Source organism: Manacus vitellinus, unplaced genomic scaffold, assembly GCF_001715985.3.
Source record: "Manacus vitellinus isolate BGI_N305 unplaced genomic scaffold, ASM171598v3 scaffold_46_pilon, whole genome shotgun sequence".
In the NCBI taxonomy this organism is placed as follows: Eukaryota; Metazoa; Chordata; class Aves; order Passeriformes; family Pipridae; genus Manacus; species Manacus vitellinus.
In genome coordinates, this window is record NW_021940578.1 from 3,216,963 (window position 1) to 3,229,432 (window position 12,470).

The following is a 12,470-nucleotide window of genomic DNA, read 5'->3' on the forward strand; positions in this document are numbered from 1 at the left end:
ATCAGAATCAATCAGGGAACGTGTTACATCAGCCAGGACACAAGGTGACACACTCTAGAGCTGTCAGTAAAAGGAACTTAGTTCTACTCCAAAACAACTGTTCAATCTCATTTTTCTCTTCTAAAACAAAACGAACTATGTACAGGCAATGAAATGCTGTTGTTTAGACATAATAGTTGTAATTTAGTAAAAAAAGCTCGTGTAAAAGATTTCACTTCTTGATATCCTGTGTGTACTTATACTGGAGAAATTTGGTCTGATAATGAGCAAAAGCAAACTGTAATAATAAAAGAAATATCCAGGAGGATGAGGGGAAATATGTCCATGAAGATCTGGGATGGGAAATGGAATGCAATAGTTTTAAAATTAAATTCAAATGGATAATTCCTGAGCATTGACTGAATGATAATTTAACTCCAGTCTCTTAGAAGTGCTGGTCACAGCAATGTTCTGGACACCTGAACCCAAATTATCATGACAAGAAGTCTCAGGTGGAAAATTAATGGCATACAGTTAGAGAAATGTTCCTTTTCCAATCTGGTAAAGGTCTTTCTAGGGTATCGAAGAAGAAAGAGAAGAATTGGCCATTCAATTTAAAAGAAAAAGCATTCAAATTTTTAAACTGCAAAGACCTTCCTTTGGCTCTCAAAGCTTAAAAACCTCTAAAGCATCAGTGTTTGTATTTGTCTGAGATTTCAAGTCTCTGTAGGAATGCTACATTTGCCATAACATTTGTTTTATAAGACTTTAGAAAATGATTAATTTTATCAGTCAGTCAGTGTATGATCTGTAATTTCCTCTAACTGGTTTTCATCCCAGCATCTTGAATACCCAGAGGAACCTTCTTTTCTTCTGGAAGTAACTCTTGAAGTAAATTGTCCTCATTTTCCACCGAGATGTGAACTTCAGTTTCACTTTTCGAGGGATTTTCTTCTTTTGAAAGGGGAGTGTCTTCCCCTCCTGGGGAATAAGAGGGAGTGTTTCCATAATCCATCTGCTCTGGGCACTGGGAACTGCAGTCTGGGCTACAGACTTTGACAATACAGGTCACATTCACCTGCGTTCCTCCGTTACCAGAATGTTCTGTCAAATAAACAGAAAACACATTAAACATGGAAGAATGAAACCCAGAACGGGACAGTCGGATTCTTTATCCACTTCTTTGACTTATAGTTAAGATAGATACTCAATATCTTCTTGCTTCCCTTAGTTTGGTCAAGCTGGTGGATTTGGTTCTGTAAATTTTGGTGGGTTTTTATGGTGCCATAAAATCCACGTCACCTCAGAAATAAAAAGGCTACAAAAATCAAGGCAGAGCCCTGGATCACAAACAATTCCCTGCCCATCTGTTGCCATTTCAGATGGTTTTGACAATGTTTTCTTACTGCTGCCTTTGGCTCCTGCTGCCACTCACAGGTGAGTGCTGCCCACCTGATCCCCCACCCCACAAATACCTGTTACTTCACCGAAACAACACCCCTCTACTGTCTCAGGGTGACAGCTTAAAACAACCACTTTTTCTTTTCAAAAGTTACTAAATTTTCCTCTCTGCTCAACAGGAGTCTCATGTTTTATCCTGCCATTTAAACTGCTAAAAAGGCTCATAATTGGTAAACAAATTTCAAGGGGTTCTGGATCATTCTGAACCATTCCCACCTGAACTCGCAGAGCTGTGTCTGTCTCCGCTGTGGAGTTTAGAACTTTCTGCAGGTGGATGTTGCTGATGAAATCCTTCTGGTTTTCTCTTTTCATCATTCTTTTTACTTTCTACGCTGAATCTTGCAGTTGGATTATCCAGGTTGCCACTGCTGGACCCAGAAGTTCCCAAGAGATGCTGTTCCTCCTGTTCAGAGTTGCTGGAGTTCTGCAATCCTGTCTCTCTCACTTTTTTGTCACACTGTTTTTCTGTGAGGGGAAAAGGCTGGAACATTTGCACAGAAATGCAAAAAATTAGTATTTTAAAAAACCCAACATACTAACAGAGAACTGGTCAGTCCTTAGGCAGCTTAAGAAACCACTGATGATTGGAACTAGATGAGTTTAAGGTCTCTTCAAACCCAAGCCATTCTATGGTAATTTCTATCTGCATAGTGATGACTTTAAAATTCATATCAGCTCATTAGGGGTTCAACAAAATGAACTTGTCTCCTGAAGGCACCCACAGCACCACACTGATTATCTAGAGAACAAAGGCTCTAAAATCTGGTTTTCTGCCCCCATCTGTGTTTTACTGCTAATAAAGTGAGGAGAGTGTATTATGTGGGCTATGTAAACTGCATTTTACACCTGGCTTGGGGACCAAACCATCCCATTCTCACTCCAGTTGTCTTTCTGCTGTGCAGTTTTTTATTACTTAAAATTAAATAAGACTGCATGATTTCTGTACAATTTTTAAAGAGGTGGAAGAGATGGAAAGGATGGTGGCACTCACCAAATCTGCCTCTGTAGCTGGTGCAGAGAACACAGGGGCTGCAAGTGAGCAAAGAAATTCATGAGCACCCAAACCTGCTGCAAAAGCTGCACTCTGAACTAGTCTGAGTGATATCCCCTGATCCCAGAATAAACTCCTAATGTGCATTTACACACAGCTTGAAAATACTGAAAGCTGTATTATATTAATCTTGGAAGGTGACTTAAATTTAGCCAGCAAGCAAAGAGGAGCCTCTGCAATGAATTCCTAATTTTTATAGCATAGTGTCAATGAGGAAAGGTATTGATGGCCATACACTACAGTCATGTGGGTTTAATGAGAACACCTGATCATATCTAATATTTAAATGAAGTACAAAATATTTAACAAGCTCCAGCAGAAGCACAACTGTTGCACACTTGTCCAACTCCATGAGGGTGTTGTGTCTTTAGACAATTATCTAAAATCTGAGGAACAAGACAGGCTTGAAGAGAGCTGGCATCTTCTGAGGCATTAACTTCAGTCAACCACCAGGCTCAGATTAGTGGGAAACAAGGTGACACTTTTTCCAGTGTTTACAGATTTGCTTGTTTTGACTTCATGAGTCTTACCTTTTCTGTTAGAGACTAAGCAATAACCCAAAATAGCAATTATCACGACCAGTAACAACGGTCCTGCTACTGCTCCTGAAAATAAATAAAAAAAGAGGAATTATTTAGCAGGTTGATCTGACAAAGGATTGAATTAGAAAAAGGTAGTCTTGTAGCTTCTGTCCATGGGTACAAAAGCTAAATTCACAAATATCAGGTGTGTGACATTCACATTTGATGCCTCTATTGTCAGATACAAGAATTTGTTAAATACAGGCCAGGCAGCCTGGAATGCTCCTAAACATCTCTGTCTTCTGGATGGGCTGAGAACAGGAGAGAACACTCCTCCACTTGAGAATCCTGTCTGGGGAAAGGCTGCCAGAAGGCTCCAAAGACCTCTCACCAGGAGGTTTATCAAGTCAGGTTTGCCTCAGCCCAGAATCTAAGATACAACCCTTTCTACCAGCTACAGCAGCAATTCTCAGGAAATGCCTTCTTTTAACTAGTTTGGGGATTTTTAGAAACATTTCCAGAATTCCAAGGACTGTAGAACACATGGGGGTAGTGCAGATGCACAGGTAAAAATGCAACTCACAACAAGCAGTGTCATATTGAATTAATTCAGCTCTTCTGAGGTTCTGTTTGGGTACAGGTAATTGGTTTTACAAAGAAACTGAGAACTTAATATAAACTTGGTTCCTGGGCAGACAAAATTGACTTTAAATGAGTTAAAGCTCACCAATGGTGGGAGACAGGTCAGGCACAGAGTTTAACATGATGGGTCGAGTTATTATTTCAGGCCTGTGGGGAGCTGAGCTTTGGGTCAGGAGCAGGTTCAGGATGGTGTGAGGTAGAACTGTGGCTGTTCCTGAGTCGCTGCAAACAGTGTCATTCCTGCTGTTCCCAGGAACAGCCACTGATTTACAACTGCAAGAAACAGAAAGAGAAGGTGGGAAAGGTGGCAAACCCTGTGCACAGGTAAGGCTGCTGTGGGGCAGACACTGGCTTACACTGTGTGGGGTGTGCAGCTGGTGTCGTAGGATTCCTCAGGGGAGAAAGTGCCAGGAGGACAAGGTTTGCACTCTGTGTCGGTGCTGTCTGTCCCTTCAAACAAAGAGGAAAACTCCAGTTAGTCTGGTGAGAAACCAGAGAGACCAGAGAATGAATAACCAAGGTCTGTGTAGATCCTGGAAGTGCTACAGAGGCAGTGCCTAAAATACAGCCTGGAACTGTCACAGGAGAGAGTCACTTGAAGCACCCAACCCAAACACACTTCAGAAAATTAATCAGCTGTTAGTTTGGTGCCTCTGACAGTCAATCTTTTTCAAAGTCTAAAACCCCACCAGTAGTTCAAATGTGGTGCTGCAGACAAAGCTGAGCTTTTTCACTAGTCCCTGACAGACTGACCCCCTGCTGTTGGAGTTCTGCATCTTCTCAAATGATCCCTGATTTCTTAAAAACATTTGCTGTTTTGAATTTTTGAATATTATTTATCATCTTGAGACAGATATATTATCAGAGTGGTAATCTCCATCAGCTAATAAAACCAGGTCAATTCTGCAGGACAACATGGAATCATAATTATTCACTGTACCCAAAACTCCACCTGAAGCCCTGTGTTTCAAGGATTTAAGGAGGAATTAAGTGGTCTTGAACCTCAGTCACTTCTACAGAATAAATCACAGTAGAGCAAAACAAAGGAAGATTAAGTTGGATTAGGAACTCTATGATATATGGCAGTAAAAGACTGCAACATGTTATCCCCTTGGATGTACCTCTGGAGAATATTGTCACTCTGGTTAGTGCCTACCTGCTAAGAATGTAAAAAAAAAACACTAAAAAGAGTGTCTAATTGTAGGGAATTAGGGTGGAGTAAGAGTTCAGTAAGCAGAGTGTTCAAAATTAAATTACCTCTTCTGGAAACTCGGTACCCTCTGCCACATTTTCTGTGCACTCTGCACATTCTGCAGTACTCCTCTATTTTGGAAACGCAGTACTTGTGGGGTGGGCAGCTGCAGATCCTGTCCTGGGACTGAGTGCATGTTTGATTCTCCACGAGCCCTTTTTTTAAAACAAGAATAAAGCAAGATGTTATTACCAACATTTCAAATCACAGCCTACAACGTTTTGGGTGAATATGAGATGATGTTCACATACCACAAGCTGAAGGTGATTTTGCAGCTTTGGGCTAGTTTAGCATCATAAACCAATTATGTCAATATGCTCCAGTGTCTACTTTGTCAGAAGAGTTTCCTCTCTCTTTCTCTCTCTGGGCAAGAAGGAATTTGCATTTGTAGAATGCACCTTAAAACTCTACACCTGCAGCTGTGTTATATTTTATCATAACCCCAGATATGCACATTTGTGTTGCCTGTGTTCATCACTGCAGTACCTGGGGGCCACAGCTGAGATTTGCAGCCTGAGCACATCATGCAACTGTATTAAAGTGTTTGGAGACTTTACTACACACATTTTCATACTGTAATTAACCAGCTTTGTAAGATTATCTGTTTAGATAAGACTAAAGAACAGCTTAGACTGTATCCCTAAAACTTACTTGTCAAGTGAGTCAAGTAGGTAATTTTTGACACCGGTTTCCCTTAGAAATGGTGGAGAACAGCATGACTGAGTCTGTTCATGATGTGATCTATCAGCCCAGTGTACAGATGTTGGTACAATGTACTGCCTTATCTAAGCTGCTTCAATGACCAGAACCAGAAATAAAAACAACACAGGAATATCACAACTGGTGTTTGCTGTTGTCACTTCGGCAGACAAGTCAAGAAATAACTGGACACTGGAAATGCAATTATCCATTTACCCCTGTGCATGCCAGGTCTCAAGATCTCTTGACTAGACATTATAAGCAGGAACTCATTCTATTGGAACTATTTTAGTGATGCAGTGCCCAAGTTTCTGAGAATATAAGGTTAGTGTCCCCTTTTTAGGACTTAGAAAGAAAAAGGGACAGGGCCCCCTCCAAGAATTGTCCTTGATTCTTATCCCCAAATCTTACCAAAAGCATGAGGATATACAAGTGACAGATAAAACCTGCCAGGAGAACCAACTGGGTTAAACCAAGCCTAGTCTTTAAGGAGGCTGTTAAAGTCACAAATGGCTCTTTACTAATCCAGGCCTACCTTTCCTGCAGGGTGGTGAGCAGGCAAAGCACTGTGGGGACCAATTCCAGATGGCTGTGTAGGTGTTGGGTCTGCAGGGCCTGCACTTGGTGTCCACAGTGTGACTGCAGCTCTCTGTCTTGTACTGACCTATTAAAAAAAAATAATAAATGAAACCAAAACAGAGAAAACATCTCACTGGAATTGCTTAAGGTAAGGTTCATTTTCAGCTGTAGAACCCTTTCCCTTCACTGGCACTATCAGATTTAACTCTGATTTATGTTTATCATATTTGACCCCTTTTCCTACGTTCAGTTCAGTGAATTCCAGCCACATTCAAAACAAGGCAGCCCCAATCCTGAAGAAAACCCCTCAGCATATCCTTAGATGCAGCTCCCACAGTACAAAGGAAAACACCTCAGTTGCTATTTCCCTATCTTGTGAAATGAGAAGGAATATAAAAGCCAGTGCCTCATATCCTCTACAGAAATATCCTGGAAAACATACTCAGAAAGCAGGATTAAAACTGAAAAAATCTGTGGAGCTGCCTGAAGAATCTGTGTTTCAAAAGAAGAGGCTCTGGAGATGAGCCACATGAATTATTTCCAAAGACTTTGTTTTTCCATGTACTTACCTGAAGCTTAAAATTCTGCATCCTACATCCTGCTAATGATTTAGGCTGATGTAGTGCTGAACAGCACATAAAACAACAGGAAAAGGTTTCATGTATGAATTACCAGCTTCCATCCATCATGTTTTTAACAAAGGAAGTTTGACAGACATTTCTAGATAATGTCAGTTAATTCAAGCAACTGCAGCCGCTTCAGCAAATACTGATTTCCTGTTTGTACTTCTGGATCTGACAGAAACTCAGCATTTATGGCGACAAATTTCCTTTGCTCAGCATGTAATGAGGAAAAAAAAGGTAGTTTTTTGCTGTGTCTTACGTAATAACATAGTTAAAACTTGTTTCAAAACCTCTATTAATAAATATTCGAATAGTATTACTACCTCCAAAAAAACCCAACCCAAAAGCCCACCCTTCTGCAGATAAAAAGTTTAGCTAACTACAGATCACCAGTAATTACCCCTGGAGTATAAGACATGACAGCTCAGAGCAGACAGTCAGAATGTGTTACAAGATCAAAAAAAAAATCAAAGAAAATTGACTGAATTTGGCTGCATAAAGTTTGAACTGGAACCCACCTGGAGGGCACTGGCTGCAACATTTATTAAGTTCTTCAAAATAGAATTCAGTGCTGAGATCTTTGCACTCTGCAGACTGTGGTGTATAAGGCAATGAATATTCCTAGGAGAAATTAATGGGAAATCATGAGTCACAAGTCCATTCTGGTCCTGAATTAGAGAGAGAAATACTTAAAACCCAGTGCAATTACATCCCCCTTCCTTGCCAGGGCACTGATGGAGCCCTGATGAAACAGAACACAGCAGATGCAGGAGAACACACAGCTTATGAGACCATTTTGAGGCTCCTCTGTTTTTCAAAGATCTGTCACAAAGAACAAAGTGATTTCTCCAGGTTTTATGCTCAAAAGAGTGCAATGGGATTGGCATCACATCCACTCACTACTGCATCCCCCAAACCTAAGGGCTGGGAGCCTTGTCCTCAGCTGCCATCACTCAGCCAACCTCTGACTAAACACCAGCAAAACCCAAATTCTTGCCTGTGGGTTTGTGGGAGAAGCATTTTCTGCCAAGGGGGCTGTGTTAAAAATGACCTGTTTCACCAAAGGAAAAGAGAAAGGCTCTAATCTTCCCAGATACTTAGTGAATCCTTCCTGGATGAGAAAGGCCTTGATGTTTCGAAAATGATGTCTGCAAAAACTGCTCTGCTGCTTGTGAAAAGCAGCACCTGGCAAAAATGCAGGTCAAATGCAGGAGGAATGGTCATGAAATACAGGGTGCCTACAGCTCACGCTGGTCAGCACAGCTCAGTGACTTCAGTGAACAAATGTCACAATATTTGATAATTGCTAACTGTTTTCAAAGGGAAAAACACATTCCTCAAAGGGAAAAGGCTCCTGTTAGGTAGGACAAGTGTAGGAGTTTCCTGCTAGATCAGCAGCAAGGGGCTGTTTAAAAATGATGTGACACTGCTCAGCTTTGTGCAGTCTGAAGAGATTGTTGCATGTATAATCTACAGACATTTGGAGAAATCACTGCTAAAAGGAGAAATCAAAACAGGAACAAGCTCCTGGGAGGGTGGTAATGAAAATATCCTTCCTCCTTACTGGAACACATGTTAATTATCTATTGTGTCCTCACATTACAGACAAAGCAGACTAACACTTCCCATTCTCAACAATCACTTAAAGGGAATCCAACATTTTCTTATGCAGCTTGTGAAATATTTTATCTCCTATCTAGCTGTGATCAGAAACAGGATTTTTCCAATCTCCTTAATGGTCAATGTCAAAAAGAACATTTCCTGAGAATGTGAAGGCAGAGAAAAGTCTTCTTGAGTTTAGGTATCTGAGGATGGGCAATGACAAATCACCCCATTTGCAAATGTGAGCTGGCACTAAAATCTGATGAAGGAAAAAAGGGCTTTGCTCTCATCAAACGTATTTTTCATTTAAGTTATTTATTAAAAGAAGAAAGATCAAGTGTTGTCATCCCATTTTTGTAGTCGCTGTGATCAACTTCATTAAAACAAGCACTTGAGAGCCTTTTTAAAACACAGAACTTCGCTGCAAGAGCAGACACAGGGGAAAAAAAAAAGGAGAAGTACATTAAACCACATCACAAGTTATCCTGCTGATGAGGCTTCCTGGCAAAAAAAAAAAAGTTCTTATCTCGTGCTCTGAACTGTCTGTTGTAAATCCTGCCCTGTGGGCTGCAGACACAGAAAAACCTGTGGGTTGCTGGGCTCACACCTGCCTCTCTGAAGTTGTGCTTGAAGGGATCTCTCTGCTGTCTGATACAATCTCTCTGACCTTTTATCTGATGAGCTGTTGCTCTCACTGCCTTACAACTGACAATCCTTCCCAACTGTCCTCAAAGAACATCAGGGGAAACTAAAAGGGATTTGTGACTGGTTTAGATACTCATTTTTTAGTAGTTACTCCCAGCTTTTAATCAAAGCTGTCAAATCCAGCAGAGGAAGTACAGGCCCTTTACTAGTTATAAAACTCCCCTGGATTTCTGGGCTACACTTTTTAGAGCCATCTCACCAATCCTAAGGTCCAGGTTGGGCCATACAATATTTGTGTAGTTCCCTTGGCTACTTTGGGATGAACAACTGATGCCTGGACGGCCAGATTCCATTCCACAATCTTTGCATTTTGTTACTGCTTGTATCTCTCCCAAGTCCTCATTTTACTCTCTGTTTTTACTGTGACTCACTGTTCTACAAGCAGATTGTGTGAAGGAAAACCAACCTGATGCTGCGTGCTTTGCATTACAGCCTTGGAACTCCTCAGCTTATGTGGCCATGTCTAATGGCAGCTGATCTTAAAGAGATTTATACTGACAAAATGAAGACTTTGGAAGACTTAAATTTAATCTGACAGGTACAACTAGAATCAAAATGCCCCATCTATCTGGCAGCAGAGGCACAAACATTCTTTAACATGAAATTTAGTCTCGCTCTGTGCACAGCAACCAAATTAAGCAATGCATTTTGGCACAGCAATGGGTAAACTATGACTGTCTTTTACTACACAACTCACCAGGCAGATTTTTGCAATGCCTGTGCACTAAGCAATAACTAGGAAATTACACATGCAAAGGCAATGACTCCAGACTCTCCAGAGTCCCTGCACTGTTTGAATCACATTCCCATTTGCACTACAGACACCCAGTACACAGGGGACCTACTTTCCCACTGGAGAGGAGCAGGCTAACAGCAGTCACCACACCAAGAGCACTTCATGTGTAACTAAACTTAAGTATCTTAAATAATAAAAACACAACATGCTAATATAATGGATGAATATATATATCCATTCACATAACATTCATTTTCACTCAAGAAGGCCATTTAAACAAAGATATTTAAGCATATATTTTAATCTTAACTACCTTTTTATTGGTCTCCTTGCCTGCTTCAAACTGAAGCTGCCAATCAAAGGAGTCTGAAGAGGAACTACATCTGTGCACAACGTTCTTTTCGCACATGAAACCACAATGAAGTCACTGAGGCCTCTGTCGTAAAAGTCTGTTCCTATGGAAAGGACCTGAGGTACAGAGACACCCTTTGCTGAGCTACCAGACCTGCTGGAGACAGGGAAAACCCCAATTCTGTCTGAAATATTTAAACTGGCCATTAACAAAAATAATTCTGTGGAAGATTAGTTACCAGATAACAGCATCTCACCAAAATCAGCTGGAGCTGTTTCAGGCTGCACCAACTATACTCACACCATAAAGTTTCTTTTAAAGCTGCATAGATCTCTAAGATACGGGTCCATTATGTGAATTATTCTCCCATCCTATATTACACTTTATTTCTATTAAGCATGAGTCCTTGTACAACCACACACAAACAGATTTACAGCTCCACATTCCCCTTCCCTGAGGAAACAGTCTCTGTGCAAATTCTACTTCATTGCCACCCACCATCACAACATGAAAACATCTTCCCAAAAGAGAAGGCAGAAGTTGCACAGAACATGGAAGCTACTCCCAACATGCAAAAATCATAGAAGTCAGTGAAAGGTTGTAGGAAGACAAACTTTATTATATGTCTATTTGGGAAAACATGGATATTTCACCAGCTCTTCTGTTTGAAAAATTCAGGCTATTTCTGAGTAACTCTGGTGACTCAGTTGTTCAAACTGGTAAAAGTAATGTTCAGTTCCTGTGACTGACACAGGGAGTGAGGCCAGGAGTGTTCATAGAATTTCAGCTGAATGAGAAAAAACAGGAAATAGTGTCACTCAAGAGCTATTGCTTTGCCAATTTGTCTCCCTCAAATATAAAATAAGTTTTCTATAACAAATCGCTTCTTAAAATTGATATAACAGACAGGGTTTTTTTTCCAGCTCTGTGGCAGATGTGGTACTTCTGAAACTACTCTGTTTTTCTAACTTTTATATAGACTTTTCTTTGGTTTGTCACAATGCAGAAAGAGATGCTGAAAATTTCCTTCATTATTTTCATCATTATGTTTTGCCATGTTTAGGGTGAGAGGAGAGTTAATTCCTTTTGAATTGAAGCCCCTTGTTCAGAAAGGAACATGACAGAACTTTACACTTAAATTCTGAGACTCTCTCTTCTTCATCTTTTGTACCCTACCCACTGCAAAGTGTCCAGTAAACCAGGTTCAAAATATCATCAAAATAAGAAACAGTTAAAATAATTATTTTAATATGTTGTCAACCTACTGTAGCACCAAGTACTCTTTGAGAAACCATTGTGTAATTTCAGGTTCAATACACATTCTGACACCCTCACCTGGTTTCACTGAACCTTTGTCTCATCAAGCCTAAATTCCTATGATTAAATAAACATGTAGATAACATGAATATCCCACGAAAACACAACGACCTGGACATCTCAGCAGCATTTCCATATTGGTCTTCACAATCCCGGACATTTTAAAATCAGACAGAAAAATGCTACTGATAGACCAGTACAGCAAGCACAGAATCCAAGACAAACATGGAGCTCTTTGGCTGAAGCAGTTACAAGTCCTCATTGCCCAAGAGTGGTACAGCTGGACACGAGAGAGAACAGGCACAGCTGGAATGAGAGAACAGTCCCAGCTGCAGCACATCAGGTCTGCACTGTAAATTAAAAGGCTTTTCTACGTAAATAAGGAAGAGTTCTAGGGAACCAACAGAGCACAACAAGCTCTTCCTGAGTGAACAACGGTGTGAAATGCGTATGGATTTACACCCTGCACTTGCCAGGACACTCACAATTTTTACAAATACTCAAACAAGCCTGAAAAACCAACCTATTCCCAATGAAAATGCAGGAAAAACGGTTTGATGCTGCTTTGGGAAGCCAAGAAAAACAACGACATAGCCAAGGGGAACAGGGTGAGCTTTAAAGGAGTCTTAAGAGCGGGACTTGAGGCTGCCGTAGAGATCACAGCGAGTTCTGTGTAAGCGGGGACAGACGGGTGACAAGGGCTACAAAGGTGACATGGGGCCGGCAGGTGACAGAGGGCAGACAGGTGACACGGGGCAGAGAAGTGACAAGGGGCGGACAAATGGCAGGAGAAGGACAGGTGCCAAGGGCAGAGAGGTGACACGGGGCGGGCAGGTGACTCGCCCACCCCACGGTGACACGGTGCCGGCCCGCAGCGCATCTCCGGGAGCGCATCTCCCTGAGGCGATGCCCTCTCGCGTTCCCCCCGGGGCGCTCCCGCTCCGCAGCGCT

General features: G+C 41.3%; 1 protein-coding gene across 1 annotated transcript in view; it reads right to left on the reverse strand.

Moving 5' to 3' along the window:
• Positions 1 to 511: 511 nt before the first annotated feature.
• The window catches only part of TNFRSF1B (TNF receptor superfamily member 1B), a 12,477-nt gene continuing 518 nt past the window's right edge, over positions 512 to 12,470 (reverse strand). Inside the window, exons 2-10 of the mRNA XM_029962389.1 lie at positions 7,326 to 7,428; positions 6,141 to 6,269; positions 4,912 to 5,061; positions 4,011 to 4,104; positions 3,740 to 3,927; positions 3,022 to 3,096; positions 2,432 to 2,469; positions 1,657 to 1,921; positions 512 to 1,083 (exon numbers count right to left, since the gene is read on the reverse strand). Coding sequence (XP_029818249.1) covers positions 800 to 1,083; positions 1,657 to 1,921; positions 2,432 to 2,469; positions 3,022 to 3,096; positions 3,740 to 3,927; positions 4,011 to 4,104; positions 4,912 to 5,061; positions 6,141 to 6,269; positions 7,326 to 7,428 — 1,326 coding nt within the window. The 3' untranslated portion in view covers positions 512 to 799. The remainder of the gene's footprint in view (positions 1,084 to 1,656; positions 1,922 to 2,431; positions 2,470 to 3,021; positions 3,097 to 3,739; positions 3,928 to 4,010; positions 4,105 to 4,911; positions 5,062 to 6,140; positions 6,270 to 7,325; positions 7,429 to 12,470) is intronic.